The sequence below is a fragment of the Amphimedon queenslandica genome, unplaced genomic scaffold, assembly GCF_000090795.2.
Source record: "Amphimedon queenslandica unplaced genomic scaffold, v1.1 AMPQUscaffold_13513, whole genome shotgun sequence".
Lineage (NCBI taxonomy): Eukaryota > Metazoa > Porifera > Demospongiae > Haplosclerida > Niphatidae > Amphimedon > Amphimedon queenslandica.
In genome coordinates, this window is record NW_003546251.1 from 223,511 (window position 1) to 250,971 (window position 27,461).

Here is a 27,461-nt window from a genome sequence, read left to right on the forward strand (position 1 = left end):
TGTGCATTATAATGTAAGCTCTGTATGCATACTAATTAAACTATATTAGACACAGTATATTGTACTTACATGTAATTGCATGCCACTGAAGCCAGCCACGGCTTATAACCTACCTAGTGCCTACAAGAATACCTACCAAAGAACTTACAAGAAAGTCTACAAATGCGGTTTCGGGGATTCGAACCCGGACCTTCTTGCCTCAAGGCCGGGCCCACCCCCGTAACCACTAGGCCACCGCGCGCTTGCGCAACAGCATGTGATTTTTTCGCCTACACATACTAACTGTCATTACAATACTGCATTATATACAGTGTAAATGCCTTATAGCCATGTACTGTGAACTTGGACACTTATTATCTTCTTTGTTAACTTATGCTAGCAACCACAAAGGATTCTTGTGAAGTTTAAAAGTTCCTGGGTACTCTCTCTAGAAGGCTCTTAAAGGTTTCTTCTGCTAATGTTGGTATTATAACCTTGAAAAGTTAAAAACTGAAAAGGAAAGGAACTCTCTGTGTTGCGTGGGAGCATACTGGGTTGCCGTGGGAGAGCTATTCCCACGTGGGTGTACATCTATGATCTCTGATAATGGAGGAAGAAGAAGCTCTCGATGATTCCTCTCCTCACGGAGCTGCTCATCCACTAGTCATAGCCAGGAATAGTCTGGAGGGTCAGTTTAAAAGCTTAGACGTTGATGGAACCAGTTTCAACTCTATATTCGAGGCGGACCCTGAAACTTGTGTCCGCTCTCTGGATGACCCCTGGCAAGCTACTGCTCTGAAGAAGAGGCTCAGGACTGCCGAGAAGGACTGGATTAAAAGCTTCTTGGACGCAGGAGGATTGGAGGCGCTGTGGACTATGCTAGACTCGTGTATCCCTAATGAAGAAGGCGTGATAATAGGAGATGCCCAACAGCAAGGCCTGCTAAGATGTGTTGAATGCATTAGGACTCTCCTCTCCTCACCAGATGCTCTAGACACGCTGGTTATTGGAGCCACACCAAACAAATATATCGAGAGGCTTTTAAAAGGTATATAATTGACATGATACTGTTGTTTTTGTATCGTTGTTTTTGTGCTGTTGTTTTTGTGCTGTTGTTTTTGTGCTGTTGTGCATGAGAGATTGTTGTTTATCATTCCTGTGGTGGGTTTAGGATACTTTTTAATTGTTAATGTACTGGTTTGATTTCTTTTGTGGTATTTTCTTGTAGTAATGCACCTGCCAATGTCAGTGGATAGTGCGTTCATTAAGATATATTGCCTACTCATTCTCAGTGCTATATCGAGACACTCAGATGAAGGATTCAGAGCTACCATTAAAGCATTTGACAATCACAAGGTACCGTACAAGATGATTTATTGGCGAGGAATTAATATTGGCGATTGGCGAGGAATTAATATTGGCGATTGGCAGCTCTATGAAGAATCACCAATATGAAATCCGCCATTTTGTTTTAATTTGAGCATGCTCAGTAGCACATGGCATAAAATAGCCAATACAAAATCTGCCAATTTCTTTCCACATGCAAATTCGCCAAAATATTACTCCTGCCAATAAATCATCTTGTACAGTATGTACATTATCATTTAACTATTTGCAAATGATTATAGCAGTTTTGCCTTTGGCTATAAGCTTTTAGTTTAATAGCATTGTCTAGGGATGCTATAATACAATTACTATTTTGTCTTTATGCCCCTAATTATGTTATTTGATATTTTGTGAAGATTCAAGTAGATCAAATGTACAGTATAATGATAATGTCTTTGTCTAATTATGTACAATGATCACTCTCTTGTTACAGATTCAGTATCAGCTGCGTCACAGGTTCAGCCTGTTAGTGTACGAGTTGAGGAGTCCCCTATCTCCACCGGAGTATCAAGCAATGATAATGGCCTTCATTAATTACCTCATTGCATCTTGTGATGACATCACTGAGAGATTTCAGCTAAGGAGTGCTTTCAATGGTAAGGATAATTTACATGTATATTCGAGTGACTTTAAAAATTCATTAAAAAATCAAATTTGATCGGAATCAGCTTAAACTTTCTATGCAACATAAATACATGCATTATTCATCAGAAAAAATTATAAAAGTGGAGAAATCTCTCCTTTTCAATTATAGTGAAATTTGGCCCTATTTCTAAGTAACTTTAAAAATTTGTAAAAATTCAATTTTGATTGGAATCACCTTATAAAGTTGAAGCACCTTGTTTCTGTAGTAATTGACAGATGTTTTACATTAAAATTACATTTTTTTCTCATTAAAATAGCTCTGCAGCTACCAGATATCATACAAGAGATATGGTTAGTATTACACGTACAATAACTAATCTTTTTCTATTGAGAGTATGACTACTCTTTTATAGCGACACAAGTGAGCTGCCTCCGTCCTTACTCCAACAGTTAAAGATCTATCACCTGAAACAAGAGAAGGATAACAGCTTGGCTGAAATTCCAGGTGGTGTTGATCTTAATAATCACAATGATGTCTACAGAGTTGTATTTGAAAAGGTATACAGATAATCTATTATAACTGTGTATTGATTATTTTTTCCAATTCTTTCTTTTATGTTGTTTTTTCTCCATAGTTCTTCAATACTGAGCATTCTGGTTCATTCCTTGGTGTACTCCAGAAGCTCCTTATATTAGAGAGGGACTCACCGCGGACTGGAGCAGTCTTCCAGTCTTTGGAGAGCTTTCTTGACAGGGCACTTGCCATGACTGACCCAGTGCAAGTGGAAAGGGCTCGCAGGGTAATAGAAATATTATTATTATTATTATTATTATTATTATTATTATTATTAAAATATATTGTTTTATATTGTTTTTATTTTTTATAGGTGACTGTGGAAGAGCTTAAGAAAGCTATTGAAAATGAAGAAAAACGTAAAAAAGAAAAGACTCCTCCCATTGCCCCAAAAAATTCAAAATCTCCTGAAGCTTCTCCATCTTCAGCTCCTCCTCCTCCTACTCCTGAAGCCCCTCCCCCTCCTCCTGCCCCTGGAGCCCCTCCCCCTCCTCCTGCCCCTGGAGCCCCTCCCCCTCCTCCTGTCCCTGGAGCCCCTCCCCCTCCTCCTGCCCCTGGAGTCCCTCCCCCTCCTCCTGCCCCTGGAGCCCCTCCCCCTCCTCCTGCCCCTGGAGCCCCTCCCCCTCCCCCTCCTCCTGCCCCTGGAGCCCCTCCTCCTCCTGGTATTCAATCAGGTAAATGATATTTCAGTATCATAATGTTTATGATGATGCATGCAGATTCAAGTTCTAAATTTTGGGGTGTTGCTAAGGTCGTTTTGAGTTTGTTTCAAAAAGCAAGACAAATGAAACCGTCAGTCAAAATGAAAAGGGTCAACTGGAAAAAGGTACGTATCTTTATTTACTAGTTCCTTTCCTCTAATGGATTGTAGGTGCCAGAGAAAGTAGCAAGGGACAGCAAGGCACTGTGGCACATTGAAGATAGCATTAAGTTTCCATTTGATGTTGATATTATCAAGGAAAGCGTTGAAAAGTTCTTTCATAATGAATTCAAGACCATAACACTGGAAGAAAAGGATGGGCCCAAACAAGTGAGAGCTTATAATTGTGACAAAAAAATTATTAATCATAACTATACAACTAATATGCGCATCATTATTAATCAGCCATGAATGTCTCACTATCTTACATTTGTTTAGGTTGAATTAGATCAGCAAACTCAAATGAATGTCAGTATCATACTCAATGACTTTAAGAGGTACAGTATACAAGGAGCTGTGATTCTATTGTGTCTTTTCTTGTCATTCAGTATTTCTACTATCCTTATTTGTGAAATGATTGAAGTTGGACTCTCTCATCCACAGCAGAAGCTTGCTGCTCATCATTTCGATACAATAGAGAAAGCATTAACAAAGAAAGAAGTATATACTTATGATCATCTTTTGTCATTCTCTTCTCTTCTCTCTTTCTCCATCTGTCCTTCTCTTAGGCTCAGACTCTAAGTGAGTTTGATGGTGAAGAGGAGTCACTGGGGAAATCCGAGAGATTCATATACAGGATCTCTCAGATCCCATGGTATGATAAATCTGTTCAAGCCCTTGCATATACTGATGATGTTTGTGTAGGTGTCTTTTTAGAGTCAAAGTCATGAAATTCCAGTTAACGTTTGATGAGTCGATACAGCACTTATCTCAACTTCTGGACCTGATTAAGCTTGGACTTGATGGTATGTTTATAATTGCATTTTTCTGTCACTACTAATTACTATGATTATACTTGTCATCATTTTTGTCACTGAAATTTGAGCTGTAGCTAGCTATAATTATAACACGAAGCGGTTTTTATTTCTCTCTTTCTCTTCCACTAAGAGTTAGTAAAATCAGAATCACTAAGAGAAGTCTTCTTTACTATTCTACTTATTGGAAACATCATAAATGGAGTAAGACTCCCAGCACACAAAATAAGATTGTTAATGTCATTTCCAAACAGAACAATAATCAAGGGAAAGCGTTTGGATTCACCATTCCATCCCTGGAACAGTTCACTGCCCTTGTGGCCAATGTCAATACCAAAGGAACCAACTTCATACATTACCTTGTTACTGTAAGCACAACACACATGACAGTAAACTTTTAATAACAGCCACTTTAGTTCAAGCAGTATATATTTGGAGGTATCCTTTATCAAAAAGAGTCTTAGTACAATGTATATTGCTTTGCAAATAAATGATATGCTAGCTTGTGTTTAAGGATGCTTTCTATAAAAGGAATGAGTCAATGGATAGAAGCTTTATGTGTAGTTAACCTGTAAAATATCACTAGTAATTAGTTAAGTAACTTCATGACTTAAAGGGTGGGGTTGCATTATTATTTTAAGCCTAGCTGATGTCACTTCCCTTGTAATGCTAATTTGTTGTTTTAAATGCATTGAAATGTTATGAATTGTACTAATAATAGTATACTTATGTGCATGTTATGAGTTGCTCTTGTAATGTTACTAGTAGAAGTCCACTTAACCTCATTAGGGATTGTTATGCATGTCATCAGTACATTCATGGTATAGTACAATTTGTGAGCTAATATTAGCATAAGACTTAGAGTCAAGATGTCTAGATATGTACTATTTCATCCGTTTTCAAAGGAGCTTTACTCCTTGTGTAGTATGTATAGGTGGGTGGTGTATCCTTGTCATTAAGACTGCATCCCATCTACACTCATTATTGAACATACTCATTAGTGAATACCCTCATTATAGAACATACTGACTTGTTATTGAATTTTATTGTTATGTTAATATCACTACGTGTCATTATAGGTTATAGAGAATTATTTGCCTCATTTACTTGATTTCCCTTCAGAGATGCCCCATCTTCAAGAGCTGAGCCGGTAAGCCTGTGATATTAAAAATGAATATCCACTGCGAGTGTCAGTAAACACTTCCCATTAATAAATCAAATTTGCCAGTTTAAAATGATTAGACTCTAGTACATTACTATATTTATTGTACTGTGAGTAGCACGTATTAAGTACTTGACTTGTTAGGATCATAATTAGATTTTCCTTGTTGTTATCCTTAATCCTAATAAAGTATCTCTATACATTATACACTTGATATAACATGCTGTAATTATTATATCATTATTATTTTTTATTCTTTAGTATACCATTTAAAGATGTTGAGAAAGAGGTTAGTCTCCTCAGAGAGGAACTCAATGGATATAAAGCAAATCTTGAAGATGGTGGACCTCCTGATGACCTTGCTGAGCAAATGACAGTATTCATTCCTGTATGAGCTGCACTTATATGGACACACATAAATATACATTACTCTTTTTAATATAAAATTATTTCATTGTATCTTTACCTACAGAATGCCGACAATGTTCTACGTAAACTTGAAACCAAAGTCGAGTCAGTGAGGACCAAAACCTCTTCTGTCTCTGAGTATTTCTGTGATGAGAGGCCAGACTTTATTAACAAGGTTTTTGAGGAGTTGTGGAATTTTGTTGAAGTGTTTCAGAAGTGTATAAAAGTAAGGAAATACCAGTCATGCGATACCTAATTACCCTCCAAAGTGACACATTCATATATGTACATTTATGATTATCGTGTTAGTGTGTTATGTGTGTTATGCGTATTGATATGTATAGTATTTCACACTCCATTTAATAAGGAGACATTACAATTCCTTTTTAGTGCAAGCCCATCAGTGGGTCGTTTCATTCCTACGAGCACTTTAGATGTAATTAATTGAGTTATTCCCCTCGTGGCAATAGCTTTCTATGTTTGCTGCTGCACTAGCCAAGTGTTCTCCTAGAACATCAACAATTCCACTGAAAATTGAAATTAACAAAGTTTACTACTGCACACAGGCAGCTGTGTACACTTATGAAAATTTAATGGGCATTTTGGGAAAACAGTGTACGCAATGTATAGAGCATATTGTTTACTGAAATAATGTATAATTTATAATAACGACATCTGCTATAGTGAATGTGTTTGTTAATAATGGTTTATAGTTGAATCTTCACTTATGTGGTCATCCTTCTTGATCCTGTAGGATGTCTCACAGACTAAACCCATTCCATCATTAACTGCTCCAAAAGAGCCGGAGCCTATCAAATCTATACCGGAGGAGGCCGAACCAACACACACCAAGGCTGCCATCAACGCTATTACTCAGGACGACTTTGACATTATCACTCCAACAAGCCAGCCTCATCATGTTCATTTGTATTCTCCTCCCTCGTTTAGACTCGAGTCTCTTGGCGAAGACGATGAATACGAGGAGCAGCAACCAAAAACCCTCTCTCACTCCATGACGCAGCCAGGGTACCTTAACCCACTTGGTGCTACTGGCCCAGTAGGGTATAGCAGATTGCTAAGTGTTGGTGCACCTAGATCATTGAAACGCAAACAAGCGTCACTTGGTGATGTTCCTCACGGGCAGGGACCTGGTGGATTCTACCGCTCTATATCGGTCCAACCTCTTGCTAAATTTAATACCATATATGGTAGCAATAAACACGATTTGGAGAAAGTGCTCTTTAGAATGGCCGACGCCATAAAGAAGGATTTACAATTGCAATGAGCAAGTTATATATGGAACTAAATTTGAGTCTATCTATTAGTTTTTATAATCGCATGAAAATTTTCTAAGTTATATGATTATTTCTTTCATTTTTATATTTCAACACTATAGTTTCAAACTTAATGCCTTAGATTCGTGTACTCGTGACTTGGGATGTATAATGATGTATTGTTTTCATATGACTAGGTGGAGAAATAATTGTAGTAATTATGCACCTTTCAAATATTCATTAGGCTCTATTTTCACTTATTCCTTAGTTGGGTTTAGTGTTACACGACACCACATTGATGCTTTATCAGTTGACTTTCGCACTAATTGTAAAATTTAAGGGCGTGGCTCGAACTTTTTATGCATGCTCGGCGTGCCTGTCAAACAGATAAGATTATCATGACAAACTTCAAGAAAGCTCTGTGCTGGGAGCTCCATATATCAAGGTTTTCCTTCTATTATCACGAATGGAGAGCATTTTATTACACTCCTGTAAGTGGTTCAATTGTCTTGCTAATAATATTATCTATTACTGGTTTTGTTTTCATGATTTTAGTGGCTACCACAGAAAATTTCTTTCCAATGGATATACCTTCTCTACAAGTGGCTCTTGACTATTTTCTTTAGTTTTTACGTTTTTTTCTCTTTCGGAAGGTCTGAAGAGTATTTCTTCATCTACCTGACATATTGGGGTGTGCTAGTATTAGCAGTCTACCTTTTATTCAGCAGCATTATCATCACTATCCACTACATGAAGCCCTGCTTCTGCAAGAAATACAAAACAAGTGAAGAAGACCCTTTTGTATTCTACAAACTTCCTGAAAGGCCTCAAGGTTGCTGCGGACTGATGCACAATACCCTAAAATGGTATAATTACATCCAGTGGCTTCTCTTTACAATATCAAGTGGCCTGGCAGTGGGCATAACAATCCTGTACTGGGCTTTCATTCACACGTCAAAGACAGATCACTGGGACATTGCCCTCCACCTTCTCAACGGCGTAGCAGCAATTCTCGAGGTCTGGGTAACCAGAATACCTGTTAGGATCTATCATGCTGCATACATTGTTTCTGTTTCAGCTTTTTATGTCCTTTTCACTGCTGTATACTATGGCTCTGGTGGTGGAAATGGCGTCAATAATGCATCTTATATCTATACTCCCCTTGACTATGAGAGTGCTCCAGCCAGTGCTGCAGTATTTGCCATCTCTATTGTATTGATATTCTGCCCGACAGTCCATTTGTTCATTTATGCTAATTATTTGCTGAGAGAATGCATGCTTCGTTTTGTTGCAAAGAAGTGTAAATGGATTGTGTCTCATTAACTTTGACATCCTTGTTGTTTTATTTATTAATGTTTATTAAAGATAATAAAATTAATAGTTATAACTACTTGTAACAAGGTCTGCTGCAGCAAGTTGCTCTAACCTCAGTGTATAAGCACTTTTGTCATGAGTTTACTAAGAGGACTGAGATGGGAGCTCCATGTCTCGAATTTTTGCTTCTTTCACTACAACTGGAGAATTTTTATCTACACACCAGTAAGGCATGCATGCAGAGGAGTTGACAAATATATTAAGCAGAGAGTAATTTACACATCCCATAAGTGTAATGTATACAGTAAACTATATAGTTATAGCTAACCAGCTGTCATAGAATTTTTACTGGTATCTACATAAAATGCCTTTTATTCATTGTATAGATTATTGCCTTATTGGTCGCACAATTACTATTCAGTAGCACATTTGTAGATATTTGGCAGCTATAGCTGTAATTTTCATAGTAGATCAGTAATTCATGCTTCCTCTTTTTTTGTAGTGGCTACCACCAACTCTACATTTTCAGTGTATATATCTTGCATACAGATGGGTTCTTGCCATTTATTCATTTATTTACTTCATTTTGATCATTTACTATGTACGGGAGTATACGTTGGTTTACTTCACCAGTTGGAGTCAATACCTTTTCACATTCTATCAACTGTGGAGCAGCATATCAGTCACAGTGCACCACATGAAACTTGGCATTCCTTACTGCAAGAAGAAATGTAATAGTGAGAAGCGCAAGGTAGTTTCTTCTACAGACCTACCCTCTAAGCCAACTGGCTGCTGGTGCGGGCTGAAGTACAATGTCTTGAAATGGCACGAATGCATTCACTGGATCTCCTTTTTTCTTGCTGGAGAGGCTACATCAGGCCTTATTTTTCTATATTGGGTATTCATTTATAATCCTAAAAAGGGCATCGACCATTGGGAGATCAGCACACACCTTTTGAATGGATTACTAAGTTGGATTAATGTGTGGATCACACAAATCCCATTTCGAGCACACCATGTCATATATACCATCATTTATTCAGCAACGTATTGTACTTTTACAGGATTTTACTACGCAGCAGGTGGTGGAAATATTCAAAATAATGACAGATATATCTACTCTATCTTGGACTATGGAAATTACCCAGTTAAAGCAACCTTCTTCGTACTTGCTGCAGCTTTGATCTATGCTCCTTTGGTGCATCTATTCTTCTATGCTAACTATCTACTGAGAGAAGGCTTGATTCATGTTTTGGTTAAAAGAGGCTATTGCAAATGGCTCTTGGAGAAAGAGCTTGGAGAAGAGAATGAAATGGAACCTATTATACAGGAATAATTTATTTTGCATAATAATTAATTATTTTTGAATCACGTGATGCACAATGTCAATCAATATTCAATAATATTAACCTCGCCATAGACCACCATAAAAGTCTGTCTAGGACGATAAATTGTACAATGTCTGGAAGGGTAAAAGAGGTGAATTGGTTCAAAGCGTTGTGTTGGGAGCTCCACATATCTAGGATCTTTTTCTTTCATCACAACTGGAAGGCTTTTGCCTATACACCGGTGAGAACTAGACCCGCAACTGATTGGTGTCACTAAATTAATTTTTCTTTCTTTCCTAGTGGTTGCCTGATTCTGTCTACTGGCAGTGGATCTATCTCGTCTACAGGTGGATAACTTTTACCTTCTTTTTCATATACTTTATATGGAACCAGATCTCAGATGGAGGGATTACATATATCTACCTCACAACCTGGAGCCTAAACCTTCTCACCCTCTACCTCTTCTATGCCACCCTCTCTGTCACTGTATACTACATAAGACTCGCCCTGCCTATCGAGAGAATCAAGCGCAAGCCGATCAATCCTCCATCTCGTTGTGCTCTTCCTTCAAAACCGTACGGTCTTTGTAGCTATCGTACAAACACACTTGCTTGGTATGACATTATACATTGGTTCCTGTTCATCATTGGCCCTGGTATTTCCCTTGCTAGCATGGTCCTATTCTGGGCCGCCATTTACAGGGGAGGTCCCATATCACACTGGGACGTCGCTATACATCTTTTAAACGGGGTTTTTAGTGTCGTTGAGGTTTGGGTGGCGAGGATACCCATACGTGTCTATCATGCCTTGTATGCTGTTCTACTTGGATGTGTTTACGTTGTCTTCTCCGGAATCTATTTCTCTGCTGGGGGCGAGAATCAACAAGGCGATCCTTACATTTATAGTATCATTGATTACGGTAATTCGCCAGTTAATGCTACAATCACGGTTATGTCTATTGTAATGTTGTTTGCTCCTGCCGTCATACTTTTCTATTATGCCAATTATCTCCTGAGAGAGACTATACTCCGTACCCTTGCATATAAAGGAGTGTTCAAATGGCTCTGCAAGGAAGACAAGACTAAGTTTGACGATTTCAAGGAAACAGTCAACGCCTGAGGAAAGCAGGAAATGAACTGGTTACATTGTTTACAGTAAACCTACAACATCTTGTTAATTAATGCTATTTTTAGTTCAATAATAATAAAACATAATTAGATCTTTTTAGATGAATTATTGAGCCCCGCCCTTTAGCCTCTGCTGGCTTTATATGCTTGGTTGGCAGTGTTTGCATGCATTCCTTGGCTTTAATCTAAAAATGGACTGTCGGAAGATTGCTTGCTGGGAGTTTCACTTCTCGCGAGTTTGTCTGTCTCACCATAACTGGAAAGCATTTGCTTATACTCCAGTAAGCCAGTGCCATCATTTTGTATATATAAGGCTCAGATCTAATCAATTTTTTTGTAGTGGTTACCAGAAAGATTTTACTTTCAGCTAATCTATGTTGTTTACAAGTGGCTCGTAACTCTTTTCCACGTCATCTATGCTTTGCTCACCATTGAATCTGCGCAAGAGTTCATCTTTGTCTACCTGACCAATATTGGTTACATTTTGTTCACTTTCTATCTGCTTTGGAGCACCATCTCTGTCACATCTCGTTTCATTTGGTACTTGTCTCCATGCTGTAAGAAGGAACAGCCTACGACATTCATTGATCTTCCCTCAAAGCCTGCTGGATGCTGTGGATGGGTTCACAATACCCTCAAGTGGTATGACTACATACAATGGCTGCTGTTCACAATATCAATTGACATTGCCTTCTCTATTGTGGTATTATACTGGGCTTTGATTTACAGGTCGGATTACCCAGTAAGGCATTGGGATATCTCGCTACACTTGCTCAATGGCGTCTTTGCTTTCTTTGAAGTGTGGATCACTAGGACACCAGTACGACTTTATCATTTCATTTATATCATGATGGTTGGTATAGCTTATGTCTCATTCACTGGGATCTACTATGCTGCTGGTGGACGAGGTGCACGGAATACTTCTTACATTTATCCTGTGATTGACTATGAAAATGAACCTGCCACTGCAGCTGTGGTTTCGTGCATGGTGGCTTTTGTCTTTTTACCTCTTGTTCAGTTGTTCTTTTACATAAACTACCTTCTAAGAGAAGGTATATTATATGGCCTTGTCAAAAAAGGATTATGCAAGTGGCTAAAGAAGACATATGAGCAAGATAGTGCAGTTTTTAAGCGTAGAGTTGTCTAACTGGAATCTACTACTCTATTGATGCTATCATATCTCTATAGTGTCAACAATGGAATCTTCGATGCACATTTTTATAGTAATTATAGATCTATATCACTTTTATATAAACAGTATAGTCTAGTACAATTGTCTTAGGCCTTCCTACACATAAATTTTTTACATTGTCTCTTATAACTAATTCAGCATAAACGTCATCACGAATCAAGTCAGATCATGAAGAACAATGCAATGCAGTATCTTTGCCACGCCCTTGCTGATTGTCAAGCTGATCAAAGATGTCTTGTAAGAAGACTTTGTGGTGGGAGTTCCACATTTCCAGGCTCTTTTTCTGCCACCACAACTGGAAAGCATTTGCTTACACTCCTGTAAGAGACTTTGAAACCGACCGTGCAATGTTTATATCCTTTGTTTGTCTTTTTAGTGGCTCCCGCAAAACCCACATATCCAGTGGATTTTCATAGTCTACAAATGGCTCATGGCTCTCTTCTTCTCTTCACATTATTGCTGGGCGCTCATAAGGAACAAGGAGTACTTTTATATTTATCTGACCGATTGGGGCCTGACCTTGCTCACCCTTTACTTTATATGGAGCAGTATCAGTGTCACTGTCCGTTTTATGCAACAGAACTGCCCTCCTTGTTATGATTGCCCAAGAGATGAAGGATTGATAGATATGGAGTGTGAGCTAAGCCCAAGGCCTACTGGATGCTGTGGAAAAGCTCACAACTCTCTCCAATGGTACGAGATTGTTAATTGGTTCCTTTTTGTCATAGGTGCCGAGCTTGCTGTATCGATAACGTTCCTTTACTGGCCTTTGTTTTCCAACTTGGGCAAGGAAGAGTTGTTCAGTTACTTAAACATTGTGATGCATCTTCTCAATGGAGTGGCTGCCCTACTGGACTTATGGATCAGTAGAATCCCAGTACGTATCTACCATTTCATCTATTTGATGATCATCTCTGTCACTTATACCACTTTCTCTGGCGTCTACTTTGCTATTGGTGGAACAGATGGTCATAATCACACTTATATCTATCCACAACTAGATTATGGGAGCTCACCTGGTCCTGCTTCAGCCCTTGCTGTTGGAGGTGCATTGGTCTATGCCCCTTTCATTCATCTCTTCTTTTACTGCAATTATCTCTGCAGAGAAGGTCTGCTCTATTGCATACGCTATTGTAAGATTAAAATTGATCAGAGGAAAGGTTACACTGTCATGATTGATGGCTCTAATATTATCAGTGAGGACAGTGAAGAGAATGCTAATGTTGTTTGATTTTTGAAAGCTGACAGCTGTTTTAATTTGATGCTTAGTCTACTTGTGAATTTTTATTTTAAAAATTTATTTTTAAATATTAAAATAACAGCACAATAGGAGAATGGGGAAATTGTGGCTGCATACATTGTTTTATGTATCAATGCTTGTTCTAATCTATTTACATATCTCACGTGTTTGCACGTGGTTATAGTTTACGGCAAGAAAATACGGTTTTAGAATGCATTGAGCCTGAAGAAGAGGGTGTGAGAATGGACGAGAAGGAAAGCTTAGAATTAGGAGAAGATGCAGAGGAAAGTACTGAACCATTATTTGAGGAGAACAGGAAAAGATATTTGAGTGATGAAGAAACAGAGCCAACAGGTATGATAATAATAAATCAAAATATTAAATTATAATTGCTCTAAACTTTATTATAATCATAATAATTATTCCTTATAATTATTGTATAGAGCCTCAATCCAAGATTCAGCGTATAGAATACACTAATACTGGAGGAGCATACCCTTCAATGGATGATGACATCATTAGGGTTATTAATACCAGTGGGGACTGTATTTACTTACCAATAAAGAATGAACAACATTTACACAACAAGAAAGTAATAATAATAATGATAATAATATTTTAGTATTATATTCTGTATGTCCTATGCAGAATTTTAAAGCATTGAAGTCACAGCTTCTTTCCGTCCCTTTTAAAGAGCTATTGAGTTCAGTAGAAGAAAAGGTATTATCAAAATAAGTTTCACCTGGCTTGACCATTTACTATTGTTTTAGAGGTACAGCAGATTAATGGAAGCAGCTGATGCAGACTTTATAAAGTAAGCAACTGCACTTATCAAAGTAATTGTATCTCAGGCCAAATTTGGCCCAAATTAAAAAGGAGAGAATTTACCATTTTTATAATATTTTCTGATGCATATACATGTACTTATGTTGCTTAGAAAGTTTGAGTTGATTCCGATCAAATTTGGATTTTGTTTAAAATTGCTCAAAGATTAGGCCAAAGTCCCTGTACTATAGTGCAGGGACTTTGGCTAGATTTTGTATGTGTGTGGTCATTATGATTTGCGATGTGTTTTAGTGAAGAATATTCTATTGACCTAATGAAAGATGGATCAGAATCACTGCTGTGGGCCGACAAGTATTCTCCAAGAGAATATATACAACTACTCAGTGATGATGTAAGATTGAGAGAGAGAGGGAAGGATTTTAATGATAAACCAATCCATGTACATGTAAATTTATTTATTACAATTTGTTTATTATTGTTTTTGTTTGTTTTATAGAGTGTTAATCGCTCGTTGTTGTCGTGGCTTAAACTATGGGACGAGACCGTTTTTAGTAAACCATCTCACCTCAGAGACACTGTCAACATACAGTCAGGGAAAGACCCTAAGAAAACAAGAGGCAGAGGAGGAGAGAGAGGAAGAGGAAGGGGAGGAGGGCACGTTGGACATAAGCCGTGGGAGATTTACGATCCTAAGACATTTGCTACTAATGATGTTAGTGGGTGTGGTTAGTTATTAATAGTTATATTTTTTTATTAGGCACTAGATGAGCACCGCAGGCCGAAACAGAAGGTACTTTTGTTTTGATTGTTTAAATGTGCCACGTTTTAATTTCTAACTACATATACATATCGCCACCTCTCTCTCTCTCTCTCCCTCTCTCTCTCTCTCTAGATAGTTCTCTTGTGTGGTCCTCCTGGTATTGGTAAGACTACATTAGCTCATACTGTTGCCAGGCAGTGTGGATACAATATAGTGGAGGTTAATGCCAGGTAATAAGTCACTTTATCTTTTTTCTTCTTCACATACATTTACTGTCTCAGTGATGACAGAAGTGCCGATGTATTTCGTAAAATCCTCGAGTCTTCGACTGAAATGCAGTCGGTCCTCACCTCAAGCAGTAAACCAAATTGTTTGATCATTGATGAGATTGATGGAGCACCTGCTGTGAGTCCCTCCAATTTACACACACACACATCCTCCATGCTTACTCTTGTATAGGCTGCCATTAATGTACTGGTGGATGTTATAAAGACAAAGAATCCAACTAGAGGTATTTTATCAAAATTAATATTAATTTTGATTAAATAATCGATGTTCATAATCTTTATTAGGTAAAAAGTCCAGACCTCTTCTTTCACGGCCTGTCATTTGTATATGCAATGATTTGTAAGTGTACTCTTGGATTTTGTGTTTTTTAATTTAGTGCACAAATTTTGTATCTGTACACATTCCTTTTTCTTTTAAGATTCCATTTATGCAAAAAAAGATGCTATACCCCCATTCCATAAGAGCATCAATATAGCTCATATTATTAAATCGTGTACATGATGTATACAGTATATGTATTGGCAGGTATGCTACTTCCCTGAGGACCTTGAAGCAGCTTGCTGTAGTCTTCACAGTCCCCATTACTGTCACTGGTAAACTAGCCAACAGGCTGATGGATGTGAGACCATATTGTACTCTTTTTATAACCTAATGGCCTCTTTTTTGTAGGTGTGTAGGAGAGAAGGAATATCAACTACCACTTCAACACTAATGGCGCTCTGTGAGAAAACAGACAATGATATTAGAACCTGCTTGAATACGCTACAGGTAACCCATATAGACTCTTTCTTACTTTGCTTTCTCCTTCTCTTCCTCTCTTGTTCCTCTTACTCTGTTTCTTATTAGTTTATTCATCGTAAAAGGGCTGATATTTCCCTGTCAGCGGTACAGGCGATGTCAGTGGGGCAGAAAGACTCACAGAGAAGCCTTCTTTATTTCTGGAAAGAAGTCTTCAAGCTACCTTCTGCCAAAAAGCAAGTTAACCATGTACATGTTTTTACCTTATATATGAAGTTTGAGCTGATTCTTAATTTTAAGAATTTTTAAAGTTGCTCAAAAGACCATGTTCTATAGTACAGGGTATTTTGTCAAAAATGACTAGGAGAGAATTCTCTATTTTTATAATTTTTTTTCTGATGGATATACTCGTCTTTTATGTTACATGGAAAGTTTGAGCTGATTCCGATCAAAATTGGATTTTAAAAAGAATTATTTTCCATTTTAAATTGTTTCTTCATTTATAGATACACTTACATTGGTAGTGGTATGAGCTCAGACAATGATCGTAAGATGTACATCAGCACAATGAATGTGTATTTATTATTTATTTTATAATTTAGGTAGAAGTAATGAGAATGTTCAGTTTAACAGATTCTGGCATATTTTATCTGAAGCCTCAAGCACAGGAGAGTACGAGAGAGTTATGCAAGGTCTAATGCTTCATGTCATCATGCTTGTATTCCTCCATCTATCATCTCTTGTTCTTCTCCTTTCTTTCTCTCTCTGCTCTCTCTTTCTTTCTTTTATTTTCTTGTTTCTCTTCTCTTTATGATCAACCTTTTAATACTTGCTTTATTATCATTGGACTCTCTCTTCACTTGATCTACTCTAGGACTTTTTGAGAACTATCTCAATGTGAAGATAAGAGATCCAGGAATGGCAATAGTAAGTGCTAACGTGTCATGCAATACTTTGGTAGTAATAGATACTAGCCACTTCCTGCCACAGGGCTATGAATATCATTACAGTAGTGCAAACTGGGGCACCCATCATAGCCTGAACTAGTTTTGTTGGTATATAAGCCTGGGCAAAAGTGGTGTAGGTCAACTCTGGTCTTCCCTCAGATCGAATAAATCTTTCGCCTTTTACTAAAGATTTCCGTGGGGGAGGACACATGATGAGTCTATAAATAATTTTTTTACTGGCCTCTTCACGGAGGCCTAGTTTTTATAATTTATATGAAACATTAATGTGCACACATAATACTGTATTGAAATGACAGTACTGTATGTACTATTGGCAGAGGTTGTATGGGGTAGTACAGTTTGGTCAGTAGTCTCTCTGTGTACTGTCTTTTATCTATGGGCTTAGATGTGAGGGGGCCATAACACAATTTTAAGAAGTTACAGTGTAATAGGGGGCCATTACAGAATTTTAAAAAGTTACAGTATAAGAGGGGGCCATAGCACAATTTTAAAAAGTTACAGTGTAATAGGGGGCCATAATAGAATTTTAAAAAGTTACAGTGTAATAGGGGGCCATAATAGAATTTTAAAAAGTTACAGAATAAGAAGGGGCCATAGCAAAATTTTAAAAAGTTACAGTATAAGAGGGGGCCATAACAGAATTATAAAAGTTACAATTTGCACATACTGTAGTTATTATACTAAATGGTGTACTATTGTAGGTAGCAGAGACTCAGGATTGGATCATGTTCTATCAGTCGTTGTCTTCAGCAATGCTCTCATCTCAAGTCTTCCAGTTAATGGCGTACATGCCTTTTGTATCGGTCGTCTTTCACTTCTTTTATGCTGTCTCTGTCACCGGCTACCGTGTCCAATACCCTCACACACAATTCGAAGTAAAAGAGAGAGAGAGAGAGGAGAAATATACTAGATAAGGTTAATGTGCTTTTATCTTCTCTCTCTCTCTCTCTCTCTCTCTAGAATAATCAGAAGTATCAGCGATACAGTCAGTTAGTTTCTCAGCTGCTGGTTGATTCTCATCCTCTTGTGAAACGTGATATCGACCCATATAGCTCCGCTGTGTATTTCATTCCGACATTACTGGATGTCATCAGACCCAACTTAAGACCAGTGAGCTTTCAAACATTTCATTTTTATTTGCTTTCTATGTAACCTAATGGTATTCAAAAGTGAAACAAAATGGAGGATATTTTGGAAATAATGCTTGATTTCAGCATGCACCCATACTGAAACTTGTATAATAAAGAGCAGTTAATGTTGCTTTTATTTTTGTTTTCATTGTGAAAGTGTGTGTTGTTCTTTAGGTCAATATCCAGTTGTACACTCAGTCTGAAAAGTCACTATTGTCTGACATAGTCAATACAATGATCTCGTATAATTTAACTTATATTCAAGAGAGAACACCAGATGGACAATATACTTATAATCTTGAACCGTAAGATGCCATCCCCTCCCATTTTATAGACTTCTCTCTCTCTCCTCCTCCTCCTCTTTCTCTCTCTTTTAGTGATCTTGGTGACCTGTGTCAGTTCCCAGGGTTACCTCAAAAGAAACAGCTGCAGTATGGTACTAAACAAATGCTAGCCAGAGAAGTGAGTAGTTCGTATGTACATTTAGCCTAGCTTACACGTCATGTGTTCTCTAGATTGAAGTAGCTAAAGTGAAAAGACATGCTAAATCTGAAGCTCCAACAGTAGCAGCGCCTGTAAAAACCACCCCCAGCAGCAAGTTAGGATAGAGAGAGAGAGAGAGAGCAGTAATGGATTGAGTGAGAGGTTTGTCTTTGTTCCTTTCTTAGGTTATCAATAGCTGCTTCTGTTCCTCAAAGAAAAAAGGTACAATGAATGTATCATAGTCAATAATATTCATGAATATGTACATAGACATATGGTATTAGCTAGCTCTATTCTTTTAATTTTAGGTTGCACGGGATTTCTTTGGACGACCAATCACAAAGAGAGCAAGAGAGGAGGGGGAGGGAGAGGCCAAAGAGGCTGCTAATGATAGTCGTACCTCAGCTGCAGTTTGGTTTAAATTTAACGAGGGTTTTTCGGATGCTATAAAGAAAACTGTCCGAATGAAAGATCTGTTATAATGATAATAATATAATAATAATAAATAAATAAAAATGATGATAATAATAATAAGATTCATTAGTATTCACAGAGCTGATGGTATGTGGTTACTGTGATTTGATTGCAGAGATTGCCCGCCAAAACAAACCACTCCTCTTTTTCTTAATTTCTTGTCTGTCAAGATGATGATGGCTGCTGAGAATGGAAGTGCGAGTGTCATTTCTGACGATCATTTGAAGAAGTTGGTCGATTCTTGCAAAAGAAACAAGCAAGACAGGTCGCTCACTGAGCTGGCCAAAGACAGAGAGGGACGGTAAGAAAGAAAGGCCAAGAACAAAATGAAGAATTATATACTTTACGAAGCAACCCTTATTGTATTATGTAATACCTTTTTTGTCACAGAGTGTTCGTCAATAGAAGTATTTCTATGGATAAGATAAAATATATTGGATTTGACATGGATCACACTTTAGTAGGTGAGTATGTTCATAATTTCTATTATTTTTGTACTTTATATATTATATATAATATATATATATATAATATGTTATAATAAATTATATTTATATTTTATTTTTAGTATATAGATCACCAGAATATGACAAGCTAGCATATCAGCTAGCCGTACAAAGGCTAGTGTCCATTGGTTACCCCAGGGTATGTGAGAATGATCATATGAACCTGTTGTATCTTCTTTTCTACTTCTCTCTCTCTCTCTCTCTCTCTCATAAGTCGATTGAAAATATTATTTATGATGAAGTGTTTGCCTTAAGGTATTTCAAGATAATTACAGTTTTAAATTATTCTGTTTCTTCATTCCCTTCTCTTATATATATATATATCTTATATCTTATTTCTCCTTTCTGTCTCTCTCTTATTTTCTAGGGGCCTGTTCTTTGATAGAAGATATGGTAACATTCTAAAAGTTAGTTCCTCCATTAAAGCGTGTCCATCTTAACGTGTCCATATATTTATATCTTTTTGCTCATGCAGTTGGACTCCTTTGGTAATATCCTATCGTGTTATCATGGCTTCTCTGCTTTATCTGTGTTAGTTTTTAAAATTGTTTACACATACACACACTCACTGTAGTAGTATATAGTATATACTAGACTCATTTTGATTGTTAATTTTAGCATCATAAGGTCACTAGTGTGATCCTTTGTTATTTTATGACAGGTCAGAGATAAGGAACTATTATCCTAATAAATATGTCCAGGTAAGCCATATCAACACATACCAGTCATATCATTATCCTTCTGGTATTGTTATAATCACATTTTTGGTATCATGTGTCATTCTTGAATTATGCGTATGACATATCTTAGGTCAATCATGATAGACTATTCAGTTTAGAAACGTTATTCCACACACCTGGTAAGCAGAGAAAGACTTGACTCAAAATGTAGTTCCTTTTCCTTCATCTTGCTTCCCCCTCTCTCTCTCTTTCCTCCTTCTCTGCCTTGTTTCTTCTCTTCTTTATATAGAAACTTTCTTACTCTCTGCTTTGGTTCATTTCTTTGATGCTCATCCTCAATACACGAGGTACATCAACTTCATTCATTCATGACAATATACACATGTGGTGTCCTTTTGTGTCTTCATTACATTCACCTTTTATAGGATAGAGGAAGGGTCTGATCAGTACACTGGAGTTAAGAATGGCGACGTTATCATTACCTACAGGATGATACAGCAAGATGTACGTACTGCCATTGACTGGGCACATATCGAGGTATCTTTATGAAGAAATTCAATGTCTTTATGTTATTCATGATGTTAAGCTACTGTATTTTGAAGAAATGTTAATATGCATCAATGTATCTCTCTGTCTCTTGTAATCTTGCAATCTTTCTATATCTCCCCCTCCCTCTCTCTCTCTTCCCTAGGGTGATCTAAAGAAACTCACGCTTGAAAACCTTCCACTCTACGTGAAGAGAGACCCCAGACTGCCACGCTGCATAGAAAGGTCAGTAATGGAGGGCTACAATGTACTTGTACAAGTGTATTGATGACAGATCCTTTTACCATAGAGTGTGTGTGTGTTATTTGATACATTTATAATATAGGTTACGCCAGTCTGGCAAGAAGCTATTCATAGCTACTAACAGCGGGTATGAGTACACTTCCAAGATAATGAGCTATTTGTTTCAACTACCTGATGTAAGGAGCATATCTATAATCTCTATTTTATCTTCTTTATCATATACCTCTTTCTTATTTTATTTGTCCTCTTTCTCATTTTATTTGTCTCTAATGTCTTCTCTTCTTTTCTCTCTTTCCCTCTTCTTTCTCTCTCACCCTATCTCCTTAGGTCACTAGGGAATGGAAGACTTATTTTGATTATATTATCGTTGATGCTAAAAAGCCGCTGTTCTTTCAGGAGGGAAGCATGCTAAGGGAAGTTGATGAGGTATAGACGTTGATTTGTGAAATACTACATTGTATATTGATTTAAAGATTATATTTAGATAATATTAATTATTAGATAATATTAATTATTAAGATATATTTATCATTAAGCATTAATTGTGTGTTACTATAGAGTACTGGTTCACTGAGGTTGGGTCGGTTTGCTGGTGAACTTACTCCTGGAAAAGTATTCTCTGGAGGTATGCAAGTATATTCATGGGTTTGTGTGTAATGTAGTTATAATTATCATGATATCTGTGGTGTTATTACAATTTGTGTTTAGTGTAAGTAAAATTATCATAATAAAATCTGTAGTGCTGTTACAATATTTCCTCTCCCTCTACTTCCATTCTTTCTCCTCCCTCTCTCTCTCCTCCCTCTCTCCCTCTCTCTCTCCTGTTTAGGTTCATCTGATGCCTTCTGTAAGATAGCAGGAGCTCAGGGAAAGGTTTGTGCTTGTGTCCCCTCCCCCCTCTCTCTCTCCCTCCCTCCCTCTTTGTCTTGTTTTGGTTTGTGGTTTAGGCTTCCATTTCAACCTGGCACAATATTATGCCTACAATGTATTGATAATACCTTGATCCCATATATTATCAATAACAATGGAGGCTTATTTGTCATTTATTGTCTTGCATGTTTAGAGCCACCATTATACCTTTTGACTATTACATGTAATAAAAGTTTGGCAGATTATGGTAACTGAACTGGCAATTGTACTCTTCACTATATCCTCTATGTACTACATGAATCTATTCAATTCTTTGTAATGGCATTTGGTATATTCTACATGAAAGGAGACTATTGGCACTCCATTGCTTGTTCATGTATCATCAAAGTCAAATTTTTGTTTTGATTCTTTAGGAAGTTTTGTATGTTGGTGACCATATTTTTGGTGATATTATCAAGTCAAAGAAGGAGCAGGCATTCAGGTGCCCAAGCAAATAATGTAGACATTTATTTGTCCTCTCTCTCTCTCTCTCTCTCTCTCTCAGAACCTTCTTAGTTATACCGGAGCTAATCACTGAGATAACTACATTTGAAAATGCAAAAGGTGCAGCTGCTTTTGCATCTGCTAATAATTATTAATTATGTTATCATTATTAATTTGTAAGGATTATTAACACGGATACAAAACCTTGAGTTTCTACTATCGGAGATGTACCATGACGAGAGATCAAGGTAATAATAATAATAATAATAATGATAATAATAATAATAATAATAATAATAATAATAATAATAATAATAATAATAATAATAATAATAATAATAATACTGGTAGTATACTTCACCATGTACTGTCCTTCATAATCCACATGTAGTGTTAAGGAAAGTGTTCAAGACTTACCAAGCATAGATGCCATTAGGACAGCAATTAGGGTACAGGCAATGAGTTACATACAGTGAGTGTATGATGGCTTTATTTTATTGCTTTAGGATACCTCACAAATGATAGAAGATTCTTATCCACACTCACTTGGGAGTCTACTGAGATGTGGTTAGTTCAGTTACCCTCGCTCTCTCTCAGTCTTTCAGAGTGTCCCCATAATCAATGGACAAAATGCAGCATAAATAGCTGATATTTTTTTAAAGTTGTGAACATTTTTAAAACGGGTCATTTTTTGAAAAATACCCAAGGCTATAGCCCATGGTTTTTTCCAAAAAATGGCTCCGAAATCACACCCAATTTTTATTAAATTTTCTGATACATATTGATGTACTTATGACGTGTAGAAAGTTTGAGTCGATTCCGATAAAAATTTTTCAAGTTATGATCATTTTTAAAAACGGGTCATTTTTTGAAAAATACCCAAGGCTATAGCCCATGGTTTTTTCAAAAAAATGGCTCCGAAATCACACCCAATTTTTATTAAATTTTTTGATACATATTGACGTCCTTATGCTGTGTAGAAAGTTTGAGTCAATTCCGATAAAAATTTTTTGAGTTATGATCATTTTTAAAAATGGGCCATTTTTTGAAAAATACCCAAGGCTATAGCCCATGGTTTTTTCCAAAAAATGGCTCCGAAATCACACCCAATTTTTATTAAATTTTCTGATACATATTGATGTACTTATGACGTGTAGAAAGTTTGAGTCGATTCCGATAAAAATTTTTCAAGTTATGATCATTTTTTAAAATTGGCCATTTTTTGAAAAATACCCAAGGCTATAGCCCATGGTTTTTTCAAAAAAATGGCTCCGAAATCACACCCATTTTTTATTAAATTTTCTGATCCATATTGACGTCCTTATGCTGTGTAGAAAGTTTGAGTCAATTCCGATAAAAATTTTTTGAGTTATGATCATTTTTAAAAATGGGCCATTTTTTGAAAAATACCCAAGGCTATAGCCCATGGTTTTTTCCAAAAAATGGCTCCGAAATCACACCCAATTTTTATTAAATTTTCTGATACATATTGATGTACTTATGACGTGTAGAAAGTTTGAGTCGATTCCGATAAAAATTTTTCAAGTTATGATCATTTTTTTAAATTGGCCATTTTTTGAAAAATACCCAAGGCTATAGTCCATGGTTTTTTTCCAAGGCTATAGCCCATGGTTTTTTCAAAAAAATGGCTCCGAAATCACACCCATTTTTTATTAAATTTTTTGATACATATTGACGTCCTTATGCTATGTAGAAAGTTTGAGTCAATTCCGATAAAAATTTTTTGAGTTATTGTCATTTTTTAAAATGGGTCATTTTTGAGAAAATACCCAAGGCTATAGTCCATGGTTTTTTTCCAAAAAATGGCTCCGAAATCACCTCCAATTTTTATTAAATTTTTTTATACATATTGACGTCTTTATGCTATATAGAAAGTTTGAGTCGATTCCGATAAAAATTTTTCAAGTTATGGTCATTTTTAAAACGAGCCATTTTTTGAAAAATACCCAAGGCTATAATGGTTTTTTCCAAAAAATGGCTCCGAGATCACCCCCAATTTTTATTAAATTTTCTGATACATATTGACGTCCTTATGCTATATAGAAAGTTTGAGTCGATTCCGATAAAAAATTTTTGAGTTATGATCATTTTTAAAAACGGGTCATTTTTTGAAAAATACCCAAGGCTATATATAGTCCATGGTTTTTTCCGAAAAATGGCTCTGAAATCACCCCCAATTTTTATTAAATTTTCTGATACATATTGACGTCCTTATGCTGTGTAGAAAGTTTGAGTCGATTCCGATAAAAAATTTTCAAGTTATGATCATTTTTAAAAATAGGCCATTTTTAAAAAAATACCCAAGACTATAGCCCATGGTTTTTTCCAAAAAATGGCTCCGAAATCACACCCAATTTTTATTAAATTTTCTGATACATATTGATGTCCTTATGCTATGTAGCAAGTTTGAGTCAATTCTGATGAGAAATTTTTGAGTTTTGAGCACTTTTTATAATAATGTTCTCTATTTTATTGCAGGCTCAAGGCTGACGTATTTTGCTAATCAGGTCAGTAGATTTGCTGACCTCTACAGCTCCTCGTGTGTGAACCTGGTAAACTATCCAGACCATTATCTATTCAGTTCCCCACACCAACTGGTAAATCCAACCCACACACACACACACACAGTTTCACTTAAAAAGAGAATTTTATCGAGTTCTCAACAAGTTCCAAAATACAGAACTAAGCAATACTAATGTCACATGATTACAGCAGGACTAAAATTAGCCACACACACACACACACACACACACACACACACACACACACACACACAAACACACCATGAATTTATATGTAGGGTAACAGTGTATAGTATATAATAATGTATTTACAATGCGGTATATATGTGATAATGATAAATTGTGACTCCATTCTAATTCCAATGGATTTATATGTACAGTATAACACACATAATGTAATGTAGTGTAGCCTCATTATTGCAGTCATCTACTGACTATTATTGCTAGATGGCTCATGAAACTGCTTCCACTGAAGAAGAGGATTCCTCAGTCTCTCCCAAGTTGTTAGGCAGTGGCTTCAATCACAAGAAGAAAAGGAATATTAAGAGAAATGTTAGTGCTACAGTTGGACTGGATCTTGATATTGAGGATGATGATATAGGTCAGTGTTCTACCTCTTTATTGTATTGATGATAATAATAATAAATTAATAATAATAATAATTATTATTATTATAATAAATTAATAATATTAATTTTAACTTTGTTTTTTTAACTTGTTTTGCCCTGTTTGTTGAATAATAATAATAATAATAATAATAATAATAATAATAAATAATAATAATAATAATAAATAATAATAATAAATCACCTCTAGACTTTATCATGTCCTAACCCACTCAAATATATTATTTTATTAAAATTATTATTCTAACTTTTCTTTCATTCTTAAATTTCATATTTTTCTACATCTAAGTGTATGCATTTCAACCTGTTTTATTTCTAACTATTGTACTTTTATAATAATAATAATAAATTAATAATAATAATAATGGTTTTTTCTTTTTTCTGTAGATGGTTTTATTTCTAATGATAAAAATTAGCGTGTGACAGAATCTGATTAGAAAACTTCATCAATTATTATTATTATTAATTTCTCTGATCATAATTAATTTTAATCATCCCAATTGGCCAAGGCATTATTATTTTAATAAAAATTTTATCATTAGTAATTATTATTATTATTATTATTATTAATTAATTTTATTCCAATACTATTTGCAATGGGCAGGGCTCATTAATTAACAATCAAATTTTATTAACAACAAATAATCTCTTCCTTTTAAAAGATTGATACAACAACAACAAAGAGCTGTAAATAATAATAATAACAACAATAATAATGATAATAAGATGATGAGATGCAGCAAATAATGCTTTGAGTTAATAACAATAATAATAATAATAGTAATAACAATACAATTATTATATCTATACAAAAGGTAAAAATGTAGCTTAAGAATAAATGAATCTAATACGAATGATATACGAAGAGACAAAGAGAGAGAGAGAAAGAGGGGAAAAGAAAAAAAGATAAACTTGACGGTAACAACAACAACAACAATAATATGATCATGAGACAATAGCAGCGCTGCCTTGTTCCAAGCCGAGGCAATATGTTCATAACTAGCAAAAACTACTAAAAATATAACCAGAAAGAAAGAGAGAGAGAGAAATTTGAGGTATGACGATAGCAATATAAAGTACTTGTTGCTGATGCTACAACAATAATAATAATAATATCAATAATTAAATAATAATATCAATAATATATCAATAATAATCATAGAGACTGATGAGAAAATAACAAAGTTTTGGCGAAGAGAGTTAGTTATTACAGAGACAAAATTAAATACTTTTTTATATTGATAGGAAAAAACAGCAGACAAACTCTCGCACCTTTCTTTTAAACATGACAGCAATAAGAATAATAATAATAATAATAAATTAAAAGATAATTGTATGAGAATAAGAGGAAGAGGGAATTTTGAAAGGAAGACGAGGAGGATTACTCAACGCAAATAAAATCAAAAGATCTTATCTGTTTCTCCTTCAGGATTAGTTAAACGACAGGGCGTGGTGATGGATTGGGAAAGTGTGAAAAGAAGTTGATTGCGCGTGGGCGGTCTCCGTTCTCCTTGATGAAGCAGCGATGGTTTTGAGTCCCCGGGGCAGAATGGACCGAGATCCAGCAGTGCTCACAGTAGTAGCGAAGGCAGTGGATGTTACCACAAAAGAATGGAGCAAACTGTCCGTCACAATTGACACCACGACACTCGTCACATATTTGATCATCAAGGACGTATGGTTTGACTTCAACCTGCAGTAAGAGAAATAGTCAGGACTTTATAAAATTTCTTTAAAAATCTAATTTTCATCAGAATCAGTTCAAAATTGAAATGCAACATACATGTAAGAACATGTATACGCACCAAAAAAAAAATATATATATATATATATATATATATACTATATCCCAACTGAGTTTGACCCAAGAAAAACTGGAATAACTTTTTATAGGAATGTGGGATAAGGATAAAACTTTCACAGGTTCTTAGTCGCCCAATGCCATCACAGGATCTCAGGTCTTGGGTCTCTCAGCCCTTGGGAACCCTGAGAACTGGGTTCTCCCTATAAACCCAATGGCATACCAGAATGATGTTTTATGACAATTTATCTACGTCATAGTTTACATAAGAACATGTGGTCGAGCACCCAAAC

General features: G+C 36.0%; 9 protein-coding genes across 9 annotated transcripts in view; 8 read left to right on the forward strand and 1 right to left on the reverse strand.

Moving 5' to 3' along the window:
• The first annotated feature begins 64 nt into the window (after positions 1-64).
• On the forward strand, positions 65-7,248 carry LOC105315748 (inverted formin-2-like). The gene is made up of 19 exons (XM_020002877.1): positions 65-1,027; positions 1,208-1,335; positions 1,799-1,961; positions 2,268-2,301; positions 2,364-2,508; positions 2,586-2,750; positions 2,838-3,198; positions 3,244-3,350; positions 3,396-3,554; positions 3,663-3,721; positions 3,773-3,884; positions 3,953-4,038; positions 4,089-4,189; positions 4,332-4,402; positions 4,453-4,566; positions 5,278-5,348; positions 5,622-5,748; positions 5,833-5,994; positions 6,523-7,248. The coding sequence occupies exons 1-19, from the start codon at positions 586-588 to the stop codon at positions 7,051-7,053; spliced, it is 3,138 nt and encodes a 1,045-aa protein (XP_019858436.1). The 5' UTR covers positions 65-585; the 3' UTR covers positions 7,054-7,248.
• Positions 7,249-7,440: 192 nt separating this feature from the next.
• On the forward strand, positions 7,441-8,365 carry LOC105315755 (protein rolling stone-like). Its single transcript, XM_011410500.2, has 2 exons — positions 7,441-7,533; positions 7,598-8,365. Exons 1-2 carry the CDS (start codon positions 7,441-7,443, stop codon positions 8,363-8,365), a joined length of 861 nt encoding a protein of 286 aa, XP_011408802.1.
• An 88-nt stretch (positions 8,366-8,453) lies between these two features.
• Positions 8,454-9,734, forward strand: LOC109586834 (protein rolling stone-like). The gene is made up of 2 exons (XM_020003055.1): positions 8,454-8,581; positions 8,859-9,734. Exons 1-2 carry the CDS (start codon positions 8,492-8,494, stop codon positions 9,690-9,692), a joined length of 924 nt encoding a protein of 307 aa, XP_019858614.1. The 5' UTR covers positions 8,454-8,491; the 3' UTR covers positions 9,693-9,734.
• Positions 9,735-9,776: 42 nt separating this feature from the next.
• Positions 9,777-10,898, forward strand: LOC100631979 (protein rolling stone-like). Its single transcript, XM_003383260.3, has 2 exons — positions 9,777-9,925; positions 9,985-10,898. Exons 1-2 carry the CDS (start codon positions 9,815-9,817, stop codon positions 10,801-10,803), a joined length of 930 nt encoding a protein of 309 aa, XP_003383308.1. The 5' UTR covers positions 9,777-9,814; the 3' UTR covers positions 10,804-10,898.
• A 24-nt stretch (positions 10,899-10,922) lies between these two features.
• LOC105315762 (protein rolling stone-like) lies at positions 10,923-12,142 on the forward strand. Its single transcript, XM_011410509.2, has 2 exons — positions 10,923-11,092; positions 11,152-12,142. Exons 1-2 carry the CDS (start codon positions 10,955-10,957, stop codon positions 11,956-11,958), a joined length of 945 nt encoding a protein of 314 aa, XP_011408811.2. The 5' UTR covers positions 10,923-10,954; the 3' UTR covers positions 11,959-12,142.
• Positions 12,143-12,149: 7 nt separating this feature from the next.
• LOC105315769 (protein rolling stone-like) lies at positions 12,150-13,319 on the forward strand. Its single transcript, XM_011410516.2, has 2 exons — positions 12,150-12,323; positions 12,380-13,319. Exons 1-2 carry the CDS (start codon positions 12,234-12,236, stop codon positions 13,232-13,234), a joined length of 945 nt encoding a protein of 314 aa, XP_011408818.2. The 5' UTR covers positions 12,150-12,233; the 3' UTR covers positions 13,235-13,319.
• Positions 13,320-13,349: 30 nt separating this feature from the next.
• Positions 13,350-18,960, forward strand: LOC100632105 (chromosome transmission fidelity protein 18 homolog). The gene is made up of 24 exons (XM_020003319.1): positions 13,350-13,597; positions 13,687-13,835; positions 13,892-13,963; positions 14,014-14,057; positions 14,321-14,420; positions 14,526-14,741; positions 14,787-14,819; positions 14,922-15,019; positions 15,071-15,194; positions 15,249-15,300; positions 15,362-15,416; positions 15,603-15,696; positions 15,747-15,845; positions 15,924-16,051; positions 16,322-16,362; positions 16,418-16,507; positions 16,690-16,742; positions 17,485-17,658; positions 17,744-17,893; positions 18,088-18,218; positions 18,291-18,375; positions 18,429-18,511; positions 18,582-18,618; positions 18,705-18,960. Exons 1-24 carry the CDS (start codon positions 13,486-13,488, stop codon positions 18,876-18,878), a joined length of 2,394 nt encoding a protein of 797 aa, XP_019858878.1. The 5' UTR covers positions 13,350-13,485; the 3' UTR covers positions 18,879-18,960.
• Positions 18,961-19,003: 43 nt separating this feature from the next.
• On the forward strand, positions 19,004-25,882 carry LOC100632230 (cytosolic purine 5'-nucleotidase-like). Its single transcript, XM_003383262.3, has 23 exons — positions 19,004-19,171; positions 19,261-19,334; positions 19,439-19,515; positions 19,591-19,631; positions 19,744-19,783; positions 19,852-19,907; positions 20,038-20,077; positions 20,187-20,235; positions 20,346-20,403; positions 20,482-20,593; positions 20,748-20,827; positions 20,928-21,021; positions 21,173-21,271; positions 21,404-21,470; positions 21,675-21,718; positions 22,129-22,196; positions 22,260-22,318; positions 22,380-22,446; positions 22,590-22,647; positions 22,705-22,765; positions 24,698-24,816; positions 25,189-25,342; positions 25,755-25,882. Exons 1-23 carry the CDS (start codon positions 19,041-19,043, stop codon positions 25,781-25,783), a joined length of 1,677 nt encoding a protein of 558 aa, XP_003383310.2. The 5' UTR covers positions 19,004-19,040; the 3' UTR covers positions 25,784-25,882.
• Positions 25,883-26,367: 485 nt separating this feature from the next.
• LOC100632356 (cytoplasmic polyadenylation element-binding protein 2-like) overlaps positions 26,368-27,461 on the reverse strand; it is a 4,218-nt gene continuing 3,124 nt past the window's right edge. The window contains exon 8 of the mRNA XM_003383263.2: positions 26,368-27,060. Within this exon, the coding sequence (XP_003383311.1) occupies positions 26,803-27,060 (258 nt within the window). The 3' untranslated portion in view covers positions 26,368-26,802. The remainder of the gene's footprint in view (positions 27,061-27,461) is intronic.

What these genes read in the sequence shown, in the direction of transcription:
- LOC105315748 (XM_020002877.1), top strand. Translation starts at nt 586, where the DNA reads ATGGAGGAAGAAGAAGCTCTCGATGATTCCTCTCCTCACGGAGCTGCT. An exon ending in GATATCATACAAGAGATATG is followed by an intron (nt 2,302 to 2,363) that starts GTTAGTATTACA and finishes ACTCTTTTATAG; the next exon opens with CGACACAAGTGAGCTGCCTC. An exon ending in TGTTTCAGAAGTGTATAAAA is followed by an intron (nt 5,995 to 6,522) that starts GTAAGGAAATAC and finishes TTGATCCTGTAG; the next exon opens with GATGTCTCACAGACTAAACC.
- LOC105315755 (XM_011410500.2), top strand. Translation starts at nt 7,441, where the DNA reads ATGACAAACTTCAAGAAAGCTCTGTGCTGGGAGCTCCATATATCAAGG. An exon ending in GAGCATTTTATTACACTCCT is followed by an intron (nt 7,534 to 7,597) that starts GTAAGTGGTTCA and finishes TCATGATTTTAG; the next exon opens with TGGCTACCACAGAAAATTTC.
- LOC109586834 (XM_020003055.1), top strand. Translation starts at nt 8,492, where the DNA reads ATGAGTTTACTAAGAGGACTGAGATGGGAGCTCCATGTCTCGAATTTT. An exon ending in GAATTTTTATCTACACACCA is followed by an intron (nt 8,582 to 8,858) that starts GTAAGGCATGCA and finishes CTTTTTTTGTAG; the next exon opens with TGGCTACCACCAACTCTACA.
- LOC100631979 (XM_003383260.3), top strand. Translation starts at nt 9,815, where the DNA reads ATGTCTGGAAGGGTAAAAGAGGTGAATTGGTTCAAAGCGTTGTGTTGG. An exon ending in AGGCTTTTGCCTATACACCG is followed by an intron (nt 9,926 to 9,984) that starts GTGAGAACTAGA and finishes TTTCTTTCCTAG; the next exon opens with TGGTTGCCTGATTCTGTCTA.
- LOC105315762 (XM_011410509.2), top strand. Translation starts at nt 10,955, where the DNA reads ATGCTTGGTTGGCAGTGTTTGCATGCATTCCTTGGCTTTAATCTAAAA. An exon ending in AAGCATTTGCTTATACTCCA is followed by an intron (nt 11,093 to 11,151) that starts GTAAGCCAGTGC and finishes ATTTTTTTGTAG; the next exon opens with TGGTTACCAGAAAGATTTTA.
- LOC105315769 (XM_011410516.2), top strand. Translation starts at nt 12,234, where the DNA reads ATGTCTTGTAAGAAGACTTTGTGGTGGGAGTTCCACATTTCCAGGCTC. An exon ending in AAGCATTTGCTTACACTCCT is followed by an intron (nt 12,324 to 12,379) that starts GTAAGAGACTTT and finishes TTGTCTTTTTAG; the next exon opens with TGGCTCCCGCAAAACCCACA.
- LOC100632105 (XM_020003319.1), top strand. Translation starts at nt 13,486, where the DNA reads ATGGACGAGAAGGAAAGCTTAGAATTAGGAGAAGATGCAGAGGAAAGT. An exon ending in CCTGCTTGAATACGCTACAG is followed by an intron (nt 15,846 to 15,923) that starts GTAACCCATATA and finishes GTTTCTTATTAG; the next exon opens with TTTATTCATCGTAAAAGGGC. An exon ending in GAGATCCAGGAATGGCAATA is followed by an intron (nt 16,743 to 17,484) that starts GTAAGTGCTAAC and finishes GTACTATTGTAG; the next exon opens with GTAGCAGAGACTCAGGATTG.
- LOC100632230 (XM_003383262.3), top strand. Translation starts at nt 19,041, where the DNA reads ATGATGATGGCTGCTGAGAATGGAAGTGCGAGTGTCATTTCTGACGAT. An exon ending in GCTCATCCTCAATACACGAG is followed by an intron (nt 20,404 to 20,481) that starts GTACATCAACTT and finishes CACCTTTTATAG; the next exon opens with GATAGAGGAAGGGTCTGATC. An exon ending in TAGCAGGAGCTCAGGGAAAG is followed by an intron (nt 21,719 to 22,128) that starts GTTTGTGCTTGT and finishes TTGATTCTTTAG; the next exon opens with GAAGTTTTGTATGTTGGTGA.